Consider the following 20,216-nt stretch of genomic DNA (forward strand, 5'->3'; position numbering starts at 1 on the left):
TGCCTTGAGGAATAGTGTTGGTTAACCCTCTGCAGAGAACAGGAGACCTTGATTTAAGAGCAGCAGGTCAGCAATAGTTAAAGAACCAAATCATGTGTTCAGTCTGATGAAATCATAATGTTTAGGATTAACTTAAATGTCAGTGACTGCCTACACTGATGGTTATCAGAGGAAGAAATGGAGACAGAAAGGAGAGTGTGTGAAGGAAATAAACTCAGAGAACACTGTGCATGTTGTAGTTGGGAACTAGCTGCTGAATGGAAGGCAACATGGAAAAATTATTACCATAATTTTAATTTGCAGGTAATAACAATGATAATAGGAAAAACGTGAACTTTAATATGGAAAGACCTGCCCTGGATAACTGGCCAATAGAACTCATTTAATTCTTGTTTAAGAGTTATTAAACATAAAGCAAGAAATACAACAGACCAGGCATAAGAACAAAAGTGGTGTTCATTAGTGGAAATGTAAATTCTCTGTATTATCTATAATAGGAAGGCAATTAAATGTGGGATTAGAGAGCTGAACCATGGTAGTTATAAATAAAAATGAAGCTTTGCTGGACCATACATAGAACCAACAGGTTGGGAGGGGAAGGAGTCAACTGACTGGTGCAGGAGGCCTCCATCTATCAAAAGTGTATTTCATAATTTCTGAACTGATTTAGCAAATCTCCTTCCCATGGGACAGATTTTATCCTAACACCTCGTGTGAGGCTAGCAAACCCAAGACAGATGAGTGGTATGGCACTCAACTGAGGAGCAGGGTGAACAGTTTTAGTAAGGCAATCTTAGGGAAATATCCAGTTCTCAAATCAGATTGAAAAACATGAATCTGGTTATAAAGAGACAGCAAAAGAAGTTAATCCAGAATGAAATGATATAGTAACAGAAAACTGGAAGAGGACTTTTAGATCATAAAGTCCAGTCCTTCAGTAACTGAGGCAATTGCAGCATATATCTCAGTTCATAAATTTATCAAGCTTGTCTTGAAACTGCTTTGGTTGTTTGTACCATTACTGTCATTGAAAGACTGCTCTGACAGCTGAAATCTTCCCAGTTCCAACTGAAAATATATGTGCAGTTAATATCCATTCTTTTTCTTGTGCTAATGTTCTCCTTAAACTACAATGACTGTTCTTCCTCCCTCATATTTATGCCGAGACATATTTATAGAGAACAATTGTTCTCTCCCAGCCTTTCATTTGTCTAGGTTAAACAAATCAAGCTCTTGCAGTCTTCTCTTAAAACAGGCTCTTCAGGCTCCTCATGAATCCTGTAGCTTTCTTTAAATCTCCTTCTGTTTTTCTGTGTCTCCTTTGAAGATGAGTCACACCGTTACAGGTGATGTTCCAGCAGTATCTTGTACAAAAGTATCTTCCATGGAAGCATGGGGTACAGGCAGGTACCTGTATCCAGGGTATTGCTCATTTCCACTGCCACATGGCACTGATGTTCATCCTGGGATCAGTTCATCTACCCCACTCTTTGTCCTCTCTAGTTTCTGACTGAGGAGCCTTTAGTTCCTTATTTGTTCTGTGTATACTTCACAGTGTTTGTATTGTTCTTCACTGTATTGTGTGATCCTATTAATTCAGATTTAGAGTTGTTGGAAAAAGGGGGTGAGTGTACAGGAGTCACTGATGCCCTGTTTTAAATTTTCTCCTGATGTTTTTACTGTGGAGCTTTGGTTCTGAAGGTGGAGTGAACCCTAAACAGTGGGATGAGAGTACTCAGAGTGACTCTTCTCCTTTGCCCTTTCTTAGAGAGCTCTCTCTCAGGGCCTGTTGTAAACAAGTACATTAAAACAGGTCCTTGCTATTCCCCACTGTGTAGGAATATGGTGAGCTCTGAAGAGCAGGCAGGATTATTTTTCCCCCCTCTCTTAGCATAGGGAATGATGAACTGTCTCGGTTGGTGTTGTACCTGCTGCACATTCCCTCTTGGAAAATTCACGTTCAACACACAAAACTGTGGCACCATCAGAAGCATCTGTTGCACGTGATGTGAGCGTGGAGGAAGCTTTGGAATTCTGTTGGGTGAGTGCTGACAAACTGCCTGTAAACTGGAGAGGTGATCAGCACATCACACTGCTGCACATTAGTATCTCAATGCTATTTTAATTAGGTTAGAAGAAGAGACTTAGCGAGTCAATTCTTGTGGTTTATCTCTGTTTTAAAAATCTAGCCAGGCACATGGGATCAAATAGTACATTCCCTTCAAATTAAAAAGAAATAAGCTGTCTGTTTAAAAGTCCCATTACCCAAATGAACCTGCTACTGGATCCATTAATGTGAAAGTTTTATGGAACTCGGCAGGACCAGTTGGTTTCAGCAGGATGGTTTTCATTTGCTCTTTGAAGGCGATAAGAGCTGACATGGGGTTAGGGCTGTCAGAAGGAAGAAACGTGGCTGCCTGAAGTGGAGAGCTGCCTTACTGCTGCTCCTCCCTCTGGCTCCCTGTGGGAGAGGTACTGCCAGATTTTGGGGGCTGGTCTGGCCCAGAGCTGAACAGCAGTTCCAACTCAGATGGGATGTACTTATATATTGACTCCATTCCCAGCCCATCATTTGGAGGGGCCTCCATGCTACAGATGTACCCCTAAAACCTGACCTCTACTGACAGGCAGAATTATAACAGAAGCAAGGACTGGGGAGGTAGAAGGGTTAGGGTTTTTTCCTCTTTGGTTGTTGAGCAGGAGAAAGGTGGATCATTTTCCTGTGCAGAGGACAGTGCTCTGCTACAGCTGGAGTGGTCCTTGTCAGTGTCACTGTTGTCACTAAAATCTGAGTTACACTGGGTTACTTAATTGAATGAGAATGGGATAGGGATATTATCAGAGGCTTTATTTTAGTAGGCACAGCCTTGAGACACAAAAGATATATTTAATAGTCACGCAAGTATTTTTTTTTCCTGGCTCCATTCATCTTCACAGAGCCCATAAGAAGTTTATGGGCTGCATCAGACTCACAGGATTCAGTTCAGTTGAGCTAAAATTTCCTGGAGAGTGCAGGGGCTTCATGTTATCTTCAGCAGTTTGAGAAAACCAGGTCAGAGGTCCAGGATACCTCTTGGGTTCCTTCATTTTTGATCTTTTATTCTGCCTTGCCTCAAAGGCAGCTTGGAGAAGGTGTAGAAGCAACATGTGCTTCCAGTACATGTCCAGAGAGGGAAAGAAAGACTTGGGGCTGTTGAACAGTAGTAATTTATTTCTAGTAGTAATTTATTTCCAATTTCCATGTGACCAAGGATAGAGACCAGTTTCCTTCTGCTATCACAGTCCTGGGAGGTTGTACCTGCATCAGAAGAGGACCATCCTGAGAGATCTGATCCAAGAAATCCAATTCTGAAGGCACAGTTTGTCCTGAACGTGAAGAGGGATGTGAAGCTCTCTAGCTATGGGATCTGGGGGGGCACCAAGGGCATGTTCAGAGGATGTGCCTGCAGATCAAAGGTTGCTGGATACTTTTCTTCTTGCCTGGGGCTGGCTTTGTGTGTACAAAAAGGGAGATAAAGGCTTTAAAAAAATGAAGTTTCAAGACTTAGTCCTTATACTGACAGCTTAATCAACTTGCTAAATTATTTGCTTTCGATCTTATTGTGTCTCAGTGCCTTTAGAAGAGCTCATGCCCAGTGTTTCTTGTCTTTGGCTGCTGGATGCTGGGGGTGGGTAGTAACCATGGCAGGCTGGGGTCTGTGAGGGCAGCAGAGTCCTCCAGCATAAGCTGCAAAACCCAATTTATCCACAGAGACAAGAAGATCATAGAGCAGAATTTTTCCTGTGACCTCTTGGTAAATAATGAATGGCAGAGCCCTGCCTCTTTGGAATTGCTTAATTGAGGCTGACAACTCTTTGTTGTATTACAGGATCCAGCTTGTCAGGAGAATCTTAACTTATTTATGAATATTTCATTAACCTCTAAAGACTGGCTGTATAAAATCGAGCTCCTGCCAGGCCCTGTCCTGTTGATGCTGTGTTCAGTGCTAATGTCATCCCTGCACATCTATTACACCTTCCCTCTGAGCTGGACCTCGGAGTTTATTATTGGTGGCAGCAAGAACATGTTCACCAAAGGTTAAAATGCCAGGCTTCTGCTTTGGCACCAGAACTGAACATACAGTATTTGAGAGGGAATTGCTGTTTGCCTTTCGTTCTGTGACTGCTGCTGGCAGCTGAAGGGCAGCACAACCATCATCCTGAGAGGCTGAAATGGGCAGAGCAGTCTTGGCAGGGCCCTGTAACCTTTGGGTTTTGGCATGAGGAGAGAGATTTCTCACTTTTTACACATTAAAAACCCACTGCTTTTTGTCACAAGTGGACCCCAGGATGGGTCATTTAGGTAGCAAGCATTAAACCTGCTCTTTTTAGCCTGTTCTTTGGACAGGGTTTGGGCAACAAGACTCCTTGAATGAAGGCTCTGCTCCTTCCCTGAAGGCAGCTGGGAGGCTCTGTCAGGAAAGCTGCTGCTTTTCCATAGCTGAATCCCTTGCCCCATCCTCATATTTCCCACCTCTGGGAGTTCAGAAAGCACCTTGAACAGCAAGCTCTGCTGGCCCCTGCTGACCCTCCCTCTCCCTGCAGAGACATGCCAGAAAACAGTGCTCCCAGCTGTAGTGAACTGCAAAACTGGGCTGGAGCTGCAGTGGGAACGAGAGAGCTGTTCCTAAAAGCGTGTTGTAAGTAAAAGTACAGGCTGTGTGTTGTTCCATGTGAGTCAGAGAAAGAAGATTAAGTTCAGTTTTCAAGTTTAGCACTCAGTGAAGGCTCCTCTGCTCTCTTGCAGTATTAAGCAGGATTGATTCCACTGTATTCATGTTATAAAACAAAGGAACAAAAATGGATGTTGGATTCCTCTTTCCCCTTTGATCTTCCTAGGTGCTTGGTAACTGCATAGATTCTTCTCTGACTGGTTATTGTATGATGATTTTTCAACAAGCAAACTGAAGGGGGGAGTGAGAGGTGGGATTACAAGCTCCTGTTTGATGAGGGTTGTTGAGTGAGCGCTCCGGAAACTCCTCGAGGCTATATTTTCAGGAAACAAACTGTATTCAGACTTTACACGAAGGAGGTATGACATCTTTGCAGATTTATTTGTTGCTTTGCCTGTGAATTACAGCTGCTACAAGACTTGATTGTAGCAAAAATGCCTACTCCTGCATGAAAGAAATGGCCTGTGTGATGCTCTTCTTGAGAGCAAACAGCTCCATCGCGCCTGTGCCGCGACCGCACTGGACAGGGAAGCGACACATCCAGTCTGGCACCTTGACAGGTTCCCTAAAGAGAGTCTTATTCTGTGTTTTGCTGTTCTAACCAGGAGTAATGGGTAGGAGGTGTCAGCCAGTTAAGGCTAATTACTCCAGAGTTTCCTTCTCTCAGTGGACACCAGCTGTTTTGCTCTCCCTGGCTGGGAGGAGCTTTCGGTAGTAATTAAAGGAAACAGTCATCTACACACTGGTGAAAGTGGTGGAGCGAGGCTGATAACAGCAGAGAGCTCTGAGCTGAATGAACATGGAAATGAGGTGATCCTTCTTCAGAATGAGCTGTTAGAGCAAAGAGAGGGGTTTTGGACGTGAAGCTGTCAAGGTGTTTTGCCATCACTGCAGTGGCAGTGAGGTCTCACAGCAGCGCCCGGGAGCGTGGGCACGACAGGCTGAGAGGAAGAGATTCCTTGTCTGCTCCTTTCTCAGAGTGAGGGTTGAAATATGTAATTATACTTGAATAAACTCATAGGTTTAAATTAACATCTCCAGTTCCCTTGCTTGGTATGTCTCTTGCACAAGATATTTGCTCTTCTTCCCTGTGAACTTTCCAGGGTTGTTAATCTTGAGCTCTGAGGCAGCTTCCATCCGGCTGAAATGTCCAGTAGTGTTTATTTCCAAACTCACATCTTGTACCCGTTCCAGGCTACCAAAAAGAAATAAATAGAGCATATAGTGGGGGAAAAAGAGGAAGACAAAACTGTTGGTACCCACGTGATGACTGGTGTTGCACTGTTGACATGGGGTCTGTGCCTGGGCCCAGGGTAGTTGACTCCAGATGTGCTGTAGCATCAGCAGAGCATTTGTCCTCAAAATAGAGGAATGGGCTCCTTCCAGAGCAGCTGTGGGTTTTGTATATTCACCATATACTCCCCACCTGTGAAAAAGAATGATAGAATGGTTTGGGTTGGAAGGGACCTTAAAGATCATCTTGTTCCACCTCCACCCCCACCCTCCCTTGATCATGTTGCAGGGACAGGATACAGAGATCACAGAATATTCTGAGTAGGAAGGGATCCACAGGGATCATCAAGTCCAACTCTTAAGTGAATGACCCATACAGGAATTGAACCCACAGTCTTGGGGTTATTGGCACCAGGCTCTAACCAATTGAGCTAGATGAATAGATGAACCAAGGGAGGTGGGTGAGTGGGGAGGATCAGCGTCTGGTGGTGTTGGGATGTGATAAAGTACTAGAGAGAGGCAGGAGGCTGAGTCTTGAACTAAAGGTGTGTCATAGGTGTTTAAGGAAGATATTGTTGGATGGGCTGTGCAGGAAGAGGCTGGGGCTTTGGAGGATGTTATGTGATGAGGATTCCTTCTTTGCATGCTTGCAAGTGGGCAGGCAGCTCAGGCTCATGGTTGATGCTGCTCATACAGGAGTGTGGTAATTTTGAGACCCCTGTGGCATCTGCCTTATTTTGCAGAACAAACTGTTTTCCTGTAATAGCCTGTACCGCTGTGATTACACATGGAAACCCTAGGATAACTGGTTTAAATAGGGTGTCTGTGCATTCTTCCTCTTGTTTCTTTGCAGAAGGGCTGAGTTTGGCTCACTGAGCCCGTCTGGAGTTGCACCAAGTTGTGCTGGTGCCACACAGTGTGGAGGGGAGGTGTTGGAAGGAAAGCTGTGGGCTGCCTGCAGATTGGGAATCAGAGGGGAGAGGTGAACGCTCGTTAGGGCTCCCTTGGGATAGATGAATTAGTTAATGACTATGCTGTGCTTTGAAAATGCAAATGCTATGTCAGAGCTAAGTCTGATTATAATAATCAATCTTCCTTTGGAGAGGGTGCTAGAGATTGGGAGGGGGGGGAGAGGGATGAGACTGGCACTGAATTTTTAGATCACAGATCTGCATTTCTCCACTGTCGTTAAGGAACCCTGACGTCGCCTGAGAGGTCAGCAGGAGTGGGGAGAGGCAAAAGGTGGGTTTGGGAGGAATCACCCATGCCAGGCTCCTTGACAGGCTGAAGTTAATTTCGTAATTCTTTTCCTTATGATTGTCCTGCCTGGGAGGGAGGGGCTGTCATCTGCTCCTGTGTGTGTGCTACCCCTGCTAATAGGAAAGATAGAAACTGCCTCATAAGCAGGATCCTCCAGGGATGGGAGAGAGAGGAGGGTGGCTGCTGCAGACGTCCAGTGCTGACAGCTCCTTCTCCCTTGGCACTTTATTCGTTTATAGCAAGCGTTCCTAGTAATTACACCTCTTAATTTAGGAGAGCGAGTGGGAGAAAGGAATATAAATTTGTGTATTAACTTTAGAGATTGGAAATAGGGCAAGCGAACCTTCTCTCTGGGAGATTATATTTGGAAATGAAATAGAATGACATTTGGTATAAACTTGAAAAATTGCTCTCTTTTTACTGCAACAGGAGGAGAAAAGCCACAATCCAGACTGTATTGGAGAGAAGCAGAAGTCAGCATATGTCCATTTCCCAGTGTGCGTGTATCTACAATAATATATATGTATGAGTACATTTTTAGGGAAGTGTTTGCTGAAAGGTTGCTCCTAGCCCTGTCTTCTCAGTGATAAAAGCACAGCAAGTTTGTTACAGATGGTGGAACCCATAGAGACTGGTGACTCTGATCCAGCCAGCCTTTGCCTTTCTAGAGAAAAAAAAAGAAAATGTATTTTTTGCTTCAGCCAGGTGGGAAATAGGTAGTTCTAAACCACTTTTTATTGAATATCTGATTTTCTTTGGCTTTATTGCTTTTGTTTCACAATGGCATCGAGGATTAATTTTCCCAAGAAAATGTACCAACTAATCCTGGGCTGCTTAGCCTGTTTCTAAATGGCAAGTAATACTTTGGTTTGCAAGTATTGTCCTACTTTTTGGAGAAGAGTAAATTTCACTAAGAAATCTGGTGAGGCTTAGTTCTCCCCATGTGTCTTTCTCTGCAGATGTTTTGGGCAAGCAACCCTCCAGAATGCCAGTGGGATGGGCGTATGGAAGAGGTGGTGCTGCTTTTGCTGACCAGAATGATCTCTGGAAGTGCTCAGCATGGTACCTTGCTGCCATGTGGTACTGCTGGACACCCAAATTAAACTCCCTGGCGTTCATGTATGTTTGATTTCTGTCCTGATGCTGGATTTATAAGCTTATAGACAACACCAGGCTTGCTGTGCTGCCTTGTGGGAAGAGAGGCAAATAAGATCCTTAGTCACTGCTACATCCTATGGAGAGAAGCACAAATAGCATCACTGTTGTAAGAAGGTCCTATTTTGCCTGCTCTCAAACCTCGGTGTATGGGTCATACTCGGGGTCCCATTTCTCTGTTCTTGCCTATTTTAGTGTACACTCTTCCTTTCCAAGTTTGCTTGGTTTTCATACACTTGAAATATTTATGTTTTGAAATGGCTTCTGAATTGTGTTGAGACTTGTAGTCAAACACAACCTCTCAGTTCACCTTTCCACGCCGGCTCTGTGCAATTCAGTTCTATTTATCGCTGCCGTTCAAAATCAGCCCTTTTGCTGAGGAAGGCCTTTCAAAGGATGTTGCATCAGCCCATTGTTAAATAAACCTTTAGACATTTCTAATGGATTCAGCATTTCCTGCTTTTTACAGTTCCAAGAATGCTGAATGACGTGCAGACACACTTCATCAGGGTAAGATTGCTGTATCAGCCCCTCACTAAAATGCACTCATTATTCAAATAATAACTGTATGTCTCCAGCATGTGTTCTGTGAAATGTGTGTACATGATGTGGGCGAATAAACCAGCCCCTTTTTCTTCATCATGCAAATCCTACTTTAGCAGTGAGTTGAAATACTTTAGATTTTGGGTCCTTTATTACCCAAAATGAGGCACCTGAACAGAGATTTGATCGTTATTTTGGGCAGTGTGTTAAAATTTTCAGAAGTTCCTATATGTTGTTGTCAAGGGAGGGCTGATTTGACCTGTGATAAGCCTCATTCTGAAGATGGAGTGTGGACAGCAGTGGGCACTGGGATGCTCTGGAAAGGTTTGTTTCATCAGTGCTGAAGCCCATTGGAGTTGAGTGTGAGGAACAACAGGTCAGTGGTATTGCAGAGGTTCAGGGTACTTGGTTTGGAGGGGACAGATATGGGTCAGAAATGACAAATGCCACAAATATACCAAGAAAATCAGGTCTCTAAAGTAAAGTTTTGTTTCATCTAGCTGTCAGGAGATAAATTTATAATTTTATGTTTCACCTGTCATCTCACATTTCTTTAAATAATTGCTATGGAAGAGAGAACAAGCAAGGAACATATTTCTTAACCTGCTGTGGGTGTTTGCTATGTCATTAACACTTGGAGGAAAACCACCTTCTTGGAATCCTGTCCAGACAGGTTTAAAAGTAATGCTGAAAGAAGAACGATATTTCATATAATTAAACACTGAAGGAAATTCCATCCATACTCTTCCTTCCTCTCTTTCTCATTTGATAAATAATGATGGCAGTACTTATTTTGGAAAAAGTATTTACATTTCATCTTTTGGGACACTTGCATATTTGTGGAAATGGATGTTCTAAAATTAGTCTGTATACTGTGTCCTGATCACTTTGTAGTGAGAGCAATAAAGCTGGGCTGGAATTCATGCTTATGAAGTGAAAGAGAGTAGAAAAGGATCAGGATAAATGGGATCATTTTGGTTTGAGAGCAAGAGGCCCCAGTATATTCTGAGAAGAGAACAACACATGCTCAAAACATTAAGTGCCTGTTTTCGTGTTTTATTTACAGGTTATGGGCTCTGATATTCCTCATTGTTCTACCTTATCTAGTGTCATAAAAACCTTGGATAACTTTTAAAAACATTAAAATAATAGCTCGGTTTCTTTTCAAGTTGCTAATGTGTTCTGTACAGTGGGGATATAATTGAGGTCTGATCCTGGGTGATATTATCCCTGAAGCTCCTGCAGATGTTGTAGGTCCTTAGGTCCCTCTTTGTAGCTTCCAGGATAAGAGTTGCAATGCTGCATTTTGGGACAATGTTCCCTCTCTGCTGTCAGTGCTAGTTAAAAGAACAAGATCAACATAAAAGAGAGCTGAAGGATCCAAGCCTGACCTGGGTCATTTGGTATGGAATAGGGGAATACAGCAATGAGCTGTAATTTGAGCAGCCCTTTTCCCCTCTCTGCTGGGTAATGGCTTCTAGTAGTTTAATGTATTCAAAGTAATAAAAGTTTAACTCAGCGAGTTATGTAAAATTATTGATAAAAATTGGAAGAGTTTAGACAGGAATAGTGAGTTGGTTCAAAAAGCAGAAAATGCCTGCTGGAAGTGGCATCTGGTGAGCAAGAGAGACCAGGACTGGAAATTAATTGAGGAAATTGGGAATTAAACAGAGAAAACAGTGAGAGGGGTTTGGGCCTTCCTCTCCTTATCCCTTCTTGAGGCTGTTCTTTGGCATGGATACTGAGAGGACATGTGGACAGGAATGGACAAACTACCTGGAGCTGTCCTCAGGCTGTATCAAAGGGAATGATCTCAGGAACCTCCTCACCTCTTAGGCTTTATCAACAAATTCTTTATTTTTTGCTTGGTTTTGCCATTCTCTTTGTTCTTGTTTTGTGAAGACCTATTTGCCTGCAGTGTGTTACCTTCGCAAAAGCAGGATTGGATCCCAACAATAAGCCACTCCATCTCATCTCAACTGACTGGTTTTGTCCTGGAGGGGACATAAATAACATTTTTAATAGCTTCCATGAGATTGGTAGTAAGGGATGTTTTCCTAACCTTTGTTAGGGAGGAAAACCTAACAATTAAAATAGTGTCTTTCGAATGAAAGATTTAATACATTGGCTGTTTTACTTTCTCTTTTCACAAGTGGTTAGTGAGCTCTGAATGGCAATAATTTCCTGTGGCTCAGAGTAGTTTTAATCTTAGTTCTGGGAAGGTCCATTTCAACATCTCACTGCTCGAGCCAGTTTCATCTGCACTGAGATCACTGGCCCTCCTCTCCCTTCTCGCCTTGGGCACATCAGGTTTTCAGTCTGGGTAGTTTTGGCGCTTGAAAATTGGGAGGAACACAGAAATGACATGAAATGCCCTTACAGTCCATGTGCCCTTCCTTGCTGGTTCTCCTTCAACAGCTTATTCTTAGAAACCCAGCAGTGTCTCACCCTGCCTTGCTGAGCATACCTGGCACTAATTTGTCACCACTGGGCACCAGGCGAGACCCTCACTGACGCTTCACGGCAGCGCTCACTCGAGCTCGCGCGCATTCACTCTCCCGTCTCCTTTTCCCATTACACACTCCATTTTTTCCCTCTCTGTGCAGCCAACACAGGAGACCCCAAATCACAGCAGATTACTTGCCTGCCCCTCTGTCCCTCCTCCCCTGAGAAGGCGGCTGTGATTTATCTGCTCGTGTGGGTGAGCAGGTGGCAGCAGGACTCGAGGCTTATCCAGTGATAAATAACGTACTCACCAGCCCTTCCATCTTCAAATGCTGTCCTCACACATCCCAGAAAGCAGCCCAAAACTCCCAATAGCAAACACATCCAGGCTTCAGCAGGCACGGGAAACAGGAAGCATAATGAGTGTTTTCCTGCTAGAAGAAGGTTGGAATTGAAGCCTGCTCTTCATCCCCGTACCTTTTATTCACATTCCTGGAATTATCGGGTGTGCTTGCTTTATCCCCAACCATCTGTGATGGGCTGAGCTGGGAGAGATAAGCTCAGTAATCAGAAAATTGAGGGAAGCATTTCTGGCTGTGATAATCTTATCAGGCAACTAATATACATTCACATTTGTACAGCCTGATGATGCAGGTGGGCCTTTGCTTATTTTTTATTCCTGGATGTTTTTTGACAGGCAGGGGGAGAATGCAGGGCTTCAGGCTGCCAGGGGGAAATTTGGTTAAAACATCTTTTCGACCCTCTCTCTCTTCTGCTCTGTTCCTGTGGTGTCAGAAAGGGGAGGGAGAATAATCCAAACATCCATTTTCTGCCTTTCCTGCTAACAGTTCTGCTTTGCTCTGCCTGTCTCTTCTGGTAAGCACGGAAGGGTGAAGAGGCAGTATGTCAGAATTTCAGTTCTGGCTGAGTAATATGACTGCCTGTGTCAAGATGCTCCTTTTCCTTGTAAAATTGAGGAGTTTCTGCAAGAAGCTTGCAGAAGTTTGCCATTGCAATGTGATTTTGCTCTGCAAGTCTAATCCATGCTGTTGCAGGGAATGGTGAATTAATGGATTACTTTCCTGATGCTGAGCACTGAACTCTCTGTGGTCATAAGTTTTGCATCTATAATTAAGTCTGGATTGCTTATTATTTTCCTCCTGAGTGAAAAATATAGTTTCTGTCAATAGATTTATTAGGAGAATTAGCCACCAGGTGGTAAAAGACAGATGACAAAAGGAAGTCCAGACTCTCAAGGATGAGTGTGAAGAAGGTCTATGCTGGGAGAAGGTGCTGGAACAGAAGTTTGAGTATCCTCTAGGTAGTTTGTCTCTGCTTACACTTCATAATAAATCACTTTCTAAGGGGTTTGGAAACAAGTAACATATGGAGTTTATCAATTTGTGCGTTGTCTTGATTGCTGAATTAGGGATCCAGATTGCTACAAGTCAGGGAGCCTGGGAGTGGTAGAGTCTGGGTAAGAAGTTCTCATGTCTGTAGAGTTCTGAAGTACTTTCTTGTGAATTCCTTCCCAAAAAAAGCCAGAGGCAGAAAGTATTCTTAATTGTTTGTTCAGCCAGAGCTACCTGAGCAGCTGGAGCTAGAAGTATATATTGGAAAGTGCTGGAAATATTCCCCAGTCTTTTGGATTGGATATATGTCTTGGAGTTGTCTTGGACAAGACAGTGTAATCCTGTGGTTTGTGTCTTCTGGGGAGGAATTGAAGCTAAATGAGCTTGAACTGTCAATACTGAATCTCAGGTACCAACGAGCTCCTAATGCCACACAGAGTTTTCTGCATCCCATTATCTGTGGGGAATGATAGGGGAAATATCTGTAAGAGGAGCAGAAGCTTTGCTAGTAAAAGTCAACTTTCTGTGCTTTATCTACCTTAGAGAAGATGTTGGGGAAGGCAAAAGGGATTGCAAAGGGAAGCAGGGTTAACTGAGGTTTTGTCATTCAACATGTGAGAAGTTGTGCTTCACATCCATATTCTGAAAATACTCTGATCTCTGCAGAACATCGTGATTCCCTCCTCCTCCCTTTGCTGTTCATGTGTACCCCTTGCTAGTGCTGGAGGAACTAACACCTTTTCTCTTCTGCAGCTGGAGGTGGAGATGAAGGTCCTGAAGTCTCAGCAGAGCACAGCTGAGCAGAGCACTGTCATCACCAAGGAGGAGGTGGACACGCTCAGGTAGGCAAAACAAGGGGAAGGCTGAACAGATTCTGCTATTTTCAGTGGAACTAATGAGAAGGGAAATGCCCAGGGTAGTTTCACAACCTGCTCTGGTTATTGTCATCTCATGGTAGAGCACCATGTGCAGGACCTACAATGCATGAAGTGTATGTTTACAGACTGCCTGTGTTCATAGGCTGCCTTGTGGTAGCACTGATCAGAACATGTTTTCTGTGTATTCCTGAAGTAGGATGCTCTTTTCCCAAGCACACTTTTTACTTTTCTCACCAGCTTTTATGGATGTGAGAAATCCATGAAGCATTAACAGAAACCCTCAGCCCCTGATCTGTCCTGCATTCAGATATTTTATAAGCTTTGCTATCTTTTGGGAGGCTTCAGGCTCTTCTCTTTTAGTATTTGGGGTCTCCAGCTGTCAGTTAATTCATAAGACTGGCTCTTGCATCACTATTTCCCCTGTTGACTTTCTTTCCTGTGGAAACAGCATTGCTCTTTGGTTCTTGTTTTGACCAAATCTCGACTGTAAATACAGGATCTGTTGGCATCTCTGTGAAGAGGTTTAGAATCCAGCTTTTGTGCTACTGATGCATGTGTAGCACTGGAGATAAAAGAGGGATGTTTCCCCTTGTGCATTGCTGTAGATGGCAGAGAGGTACCTGTTGTGATTCAGTGAAAGAGAAGTTACAAAACAGCATTTCAGCAGAGGATACATGAGCATTTACAAAAGCTACAGTGAAGCTAGACAACCTTTCCATGTATTTATTGAAGCATTTATGGCTTCCATTGCAAAGCAGGTGACACAATAAATACTGAGAACAGAAAAGTTCATCTGTTTCTGAATGTTTAATGAAGTTCCTTTTATTTAAGCTGAGAAAATCAGATCTTGACAGGCTGAGTTTTTTATTCTCAGCTGATGTAAGACTTTGGCTGGAGTTTTACTTCTTAATTCTTTTATATTTTCAGCTCCATCACAATAAAGCTTGACTGCCTCATAGGACTGAAAGCAAGATTTTGCAGCAAGCAGAATCCTGCAGAAAGCAGAAATTACTGGCCTGTATGTTATGACTTTGCTCTTGTGCTTTGCCTCTGGAGCTTGTTTTATGGCTTTGAAAGCCCAGTTCCATAGCAGGAGGGAGGTGTTTGAAAATAACACATGTTCAGCTAAGCTATTCCAATACGTTTTAGGGCTGCACACCTAATCTTAGGGACTCACTCCTATAGTTCCCTCAAGATGCTGTAATAGTTCTGGAGGCCCAAGGCATACATCTCCTTTTTTTATTCTATGATATGTTTGAGTTCTGGTAAAGAATAGTACACTATGGCTTCCCTTTTTCAAGGAAATAAACCTGTCTCCATTGGCTTTTCCCTATTGTGCAGGTTTGTTAGCTCATTCAGTTTTTTCCTTTGCTAAGGCACACTGGACCCTCTGAAACCTGAGGTTTACACTGCTGCAGGAGTATTCAGCACCTCCTTGGCAACATTAAACTTGCCCTTCCTGATTAATAACATACCCGTGTGTCAGCAAAACCAGCAGCCTGTTTGCTGTCTTCTGGGAGCTGCAGGTTTGCAGAGTATTTCTACAGTACCTCCTCAGTCTCTTCCTCCCTGGTTGGTATTGCTGCAGCACCCTTTCATCTAGGAGATGTTCAGTCTCTTTATTTTCCCCTCCAAGACTCATTATTTGGTGTTTATCTTCCCTGAACAGCGTTTACCATCTATTAATTGAGCAGCTTCAGGGACAGCGTGTGTAGGGGGAAACAGCTGGATTGCCACATAGTCCAGGATCACTCCACATTGTGGCAGGCTCTTGGCAGTGGGGATGGAGATGTCTGGCTCTGCCCTGAACTAAAATCTATTTCCTAGGTAGGCACAAGTGAAGCTTGCAAGTATCCCCTTGTTATGGGTTTGTGGTGTTTGCTTCTGCTCTTAACTCTTGCCCTTAACTCCCCTAGATAATGTTTTCCTCTCTTTCATTTTAAAGAATTTCTTTAACCACTAATCTCATCTCTCCCCTCTTTTCATGAAGTGGTGTTAAACCTTTCACACAAAGTATGTCTCAAACAGAGGCTGATTCCCAGTGCAGTGTTTGATGGTGCAGAGCTGTTCCCCAGCCATGGGCTGTGCACTGAAGGCTGTTTCAACAGAGGCCAAGTTTCTGCAGTTGTTTTATGTTGTTATTTTGTTTCTTCTTCTCTCTCCCATTTCAGTACTGCTTGCTCCTGATGCTGTGGATGCACAGCAGCCACAGTCCCACATTCTAGTTCTAGACTGCTTTTTTTTGTCATCTTTTACTGAACCACTTTTTGTTGTTATGGCTGATTTAAATACTCGTCCCAGGCCCTGATGCTGGTCATTAAGCTACAGAGCTGTTCCAAAAGGATTTGTTTGATTTTGATGACCCTTTGCACTGCTCAGCTCTAACATGAAATGACTTGGTGCAAGGAATTCTCTTTCTGCTGTAACTCTCTTTGCTGGAGCACTATAAGCCAGTCCTCGCTCCTTTTTCCTTACTGTTGGCTACTATTACTGCTTCAGGTGTCTCTTCAGACTCTCAAGCACTTCATTCAGTATTGCAGAATTAACTCCATAAAGATTTTTTCTTATGTTTCTTGACTTAAGCTATCAAAAGATGTGGTTGGACTTTACTGTGCATTTTCTGTGCATTGGACAAGAAACCGGGCAGGGTCCTTTTTTTGTAGAAGAGGCTCCTTCTCAAAGGAACCCAAAATCAATCACTATATTCTTCCAGTCCTTTGGGGTTCAGGAGTGATGTGCTGTGATCCACAGCAGAACACTTCTCATGGCTTGGCTGGATGTGTCCTTTCTGTACAGCAGCAGTGAAGTTGGTAGCTGTGATTAAAGCACAGAAGGGGTTTGGAGGAGAACAGAGATCAGAATGGGAAGGGATTAGGTCTGCTCTGCTCATCTTCCTCTTGTATCCTCTGGGCCTCAACAGGATCAGTTGCCTCAATGTTACATAGCTGCTAAGGAGAAGTGACCAACACAAGCTCAGATGTTACTCCTTTCTTCTACAGACCACTGCCAGAAACTAATTCTGGGAGAAAACAGGGGTAAGAATGCACACTTCTGAATTGGAAAGTGGGGAAAGAAATGCCACATCTTATGAGGGAGTTTATTGTTTATTATTATTATTTCTGTAGTTTATTGTGGGCTTTGAAATCCCATAAACTACAGTGCAGTGAGCCCAGACTCACCCGTTAGCTGCTCCCCTGAGGAATGTGAAAAACAGAGGAAAACCAGCAGAAGCCAGCGAGGGGAGTCTGCAGAACAGGACTGGACTGAGCCTCCAGGCATTTCCATTTAGGCCCCGTGGTTAGGAGCTAACTTCTGAAAACAAAAGCAGGAGAGACATAAAGGAGAAAAAAAAAAATCCATATTAATCCTTTGAATCTGTATTCACCCCCTGTGAGTGAATGAGAGCTTTTAAAAATATATCTTTTGTCTCATTTTTCTTTAGTATGGAAAGTAAATTTTCAGCCAGAAACTTGAAAGACTTTATCAGTTTTTCCTCCTTCTCTTGAGAACAGAGTGCTCTTTCGTCAGACCTTTTATAACTTTAAATGTGAAACTCTCTCCCAGCATCATCGTTTCTGAAGAGACAATAAAAGCCAGTGCTAATGCTGTCATTTCTCACACTTCTTGCTGCTCCCTCTGAAATCATATTTGTTTATATTCTGCAGATCCTATTGAAAAGAAACAGTGGTCAACCTGTTGAGTTCTTGCACTGTGGGAGCATTTAGGCATTAGCAGCTTTAAGAGGGAAGGTGATAACTGTGCAGAAACTAGTATTTCATAATCTATAAATACAAGGAATATGTTTGGAAAGAACTTCACAAAGACTTAAGTGTCAACAGCTGAAGGACCCTTTCAGCTGGAACAAATCTGAACTTTTTCCTTCTGCTGTCAAACTGCAACCCCAGTAAATCCTAAATGTTTTCTGTGGATTTAGTGACTGGGTAGAGTTACAGTAATTCAAAAGAAATTCATGTCCTTGCCAATGCCCATTAGTCACACTTGCTGGAATTCTGTCTGCTCTGCTCCTAACACCATCTCCATGCCATCTGGATCCCTTAATAGCATCTTCCCAACACATACATTTTCTGCTCCATTCAATAGTTTCCTGTTCAGCAATAGCTTTTCCACATGGCCATGTCCTCTTTGCAGATGGGGCCTCCGTGAGGCATGTCCTCATTGGTGATATCCATGCTGCTCCACAGGCAATCACATAACACAGCTGAGAGCATTAAAAACGAATAAAACAAAGATAAAAGGGTGAGGGGGGGGGCAGTTTTCACCAGTTAACTCCACTGAAGAGGTCTGGACTGAGAGAGACTTTTGGAGTGCCTAGATGCTGTTGAAAATCAAACAGATTCCCCCCTTTTTTTCTTTCTAAAATAGGAGCAGCCTTGTCTCATGATCTAAGCACTTTTTATACAGGTGGAACACACACATTGGGATGTCTCTGATTCTCACAAGTGTCATTGCAGGAGACCTGAAGCTGTAGGTTGTGGTTTTTTTTTTTTCTTTTCTTCCTGCTTGTTCCCTCTTCTAATTTGAGCTAATGAAACATACAGTGGAGGCAGTATAAAGCTTGGCTTTTAAAAGTGGGAAAATCCACAAGTCTGAACAAATGCCTATGAATCTCTGTTCTTGCACTGAATTTGATCTTCTGAAAGGTTGTGGAGGTGTCTTGAAATTCCTTGTGCCTGTGGAGTGATTGCCTCTGGGTTAAGCTGTCTGCATCTGATGCAGGAAAAGTCTTCGAGAAATGTGAACAGATCTTTGCTAGAGTGTAAATATTTTATGTTTTCAAAACCCTGTGTGGAGAAATTCGCGAATTCTCCAGAGATTCAATCAAATGTTTGGGTTTTTTTTCCTTGTATCACAAAAGTTGAGAATGGTGTCAGTTTTTCAGAAAGTAACCAATGTTTCTTCCTTTCTCATGCTACAAGGCTGCTTTTAGATTAGTTACCAGCATTCAAGACCAGGTTGGATGAGACTTGGAGCAGCCTGATGTAGTGGAAGGTGTCCCTGCCCATGGCAGGGGGTGGAACTGGATGATCTCCAAGTTCCTTTCTTACCCAAACTATTCTAGGATTCATTCTGAGCTAAACACTGGGCTGGTAGATGATTGTGCTGCACCCAGATCTTTCTGTACTCTGCTTTTTGTGTTCTAACATGAATATCTGGGGTTGTTCTCCCCACCTGAGGGTAACTCCCATGTGTAACAAGTTGAGGCATGCAGATTGGGGTATCCCGTCTCTTGTGCAGGTGTCTGCACAGGAAAGACACAAGGGACACACACCAAGGCTGGTGCTTCCAAAGGCAGAACCTCAACTTACATAAATGAAAAAATTCAAAGTGCCAGGCCAGTAAATATTTTTCAGTATTTGACTTCCATATCTTAACCACTAGCTGCAAATGCTTTGCTGTGTTTATATATAGATAGGATCTCCCTTGCTTCTCTCTCTTTGCCACTGGGAAGAGTTCCCCAAGGGGCTGGAAAGCAAAGCTAGAAAAGCACAAACTGTTTGCTAATGGTTCTTAACGCTTTCCCACTGGAGATCCAGGACACTTAACAGTGTTAAAAATAGGTTAGAAGAGGGATAAGTGGTGAAAGCACTAGTCAGTCCTGAAAACCTCCTGGTACAAAAACATTACAGCAATGTTCTTGGTCCTCAGCAGCAAGTTTTGTCTCTGAAGGAGAGCCATGGAGCTCCTCGTGCCTTGGTGGGCCAGCCTCCCTTGGAGTGTGTTGGGAAGCCCTACACTGTGTCTGGAAAGGAGGATATTCCGATGGCTGGGACACTGGGAAAGAGCAGGCATGTGGGGGTGAGCCCAGGGCTATGCTCAGGGGAAAGAGGCTGTGACCCTCAGCTCACAGGGGCTCCTGTGCCTGCTGCTGGTCATGAAGGATGCAGTCTGACTGAGCTTGGTCAAACCAAGTTCAGTGTGGAGAAGAGAAGGCTCCAGGGTGAACTTATTGTGGCCTTTCAGTACCTGAAGGGGCTACAAAAGAGCTGGAGAGGGTCTTTTGACCGTGGCATGCACTGATAGCACAGGTGGGAATGGCTTCAAACTGACAGAGGGCAGGATTGGGGGGGATATTGGGAAGAAATTCTTCCCTGTGAGGGTGCTGAGGCCCTGGCACAGGTTGCCCAGAAAAGCTGTAGCTGCCCCATCCCTGGAAGTGCTCAAGGCCAGGTTGGATGGGGCTTGAAGCAGCCTGGTCTAGTGGAAGGTGTTAGAAGGGGGGTTGGAACAAGGTGATTTTTAAGGTCTTTTCCAACCCAGATCATTTCAGGATTCTATGTCTGCTGCCTGATTGCTGGTGCCCCAGGCTTTGACTCACCCCTTGCTCTTCAGTGAGGCACAAAAGGCATGAAAAAATTGTTGAATCTTAAAATTGCAGGTGAAATAGCACAAAAATGTAATGACTTGAACCTACCCTTGTTACAGCTTGCTTGTGTCTCAGATCTGAGAAGTGTTTTCTAGCAACTGCTGTGAATGATTTTTTTAAAGGGCAACTGAGAGGCCCGAGCTTCAACCTCCACACGGAGACAAGTTCTGCAGGCAGATAATGGCAACATCACAGCTTATTTGTGAGGCTGGATGAGGAGAAATTTGTTCCAAATTAAAATTCAGCATGTCAA

At 43.6% G+C, this 20,216-nt stretch overlaps 1 protein-coding gene across 2 annotated transcripts in view; it reads left to right on the forward strand.

Moving 5' to 3' along the window:
- The window catches only part of MAD1L1 (mitotic arrest deficient 1 like 1), a 351,231-nt gene that overhangs the window by 173,289 nt on the left and 157,726 nt on the right, over positions 1–20,216 (forward strand). For both annotated transcript variants that reach the window (XM_029957937.1, XM_018067302.2), the window contains one exon: positions 13,454–13,542. In XM_029957937.1, the coding sequence (XP_029813797.1) occupies positions 13,454–13,542 (89 nt within the window). The remainder of the gene's footprint in view (positions 1–13,453; positions 13,543–20,216) is intronic.

Source organism: Manacus vitellinus, unplaced genomic scaffold (genome assembly GCF_001715985.3).
Source record: "Manacus vitellinus isolate BGI_N305 unplaced genomic scaffold, ASM171598v3 scaffold_12_pilon, whole genome shotgun sequence".
Classification (NCBI taxonomy): domain Eukaryota; kingdom Metazoa; phylum Chordata; class Aves; order Passeriformes; family Pipridae; genus Manacus; species Manacus vitellinus.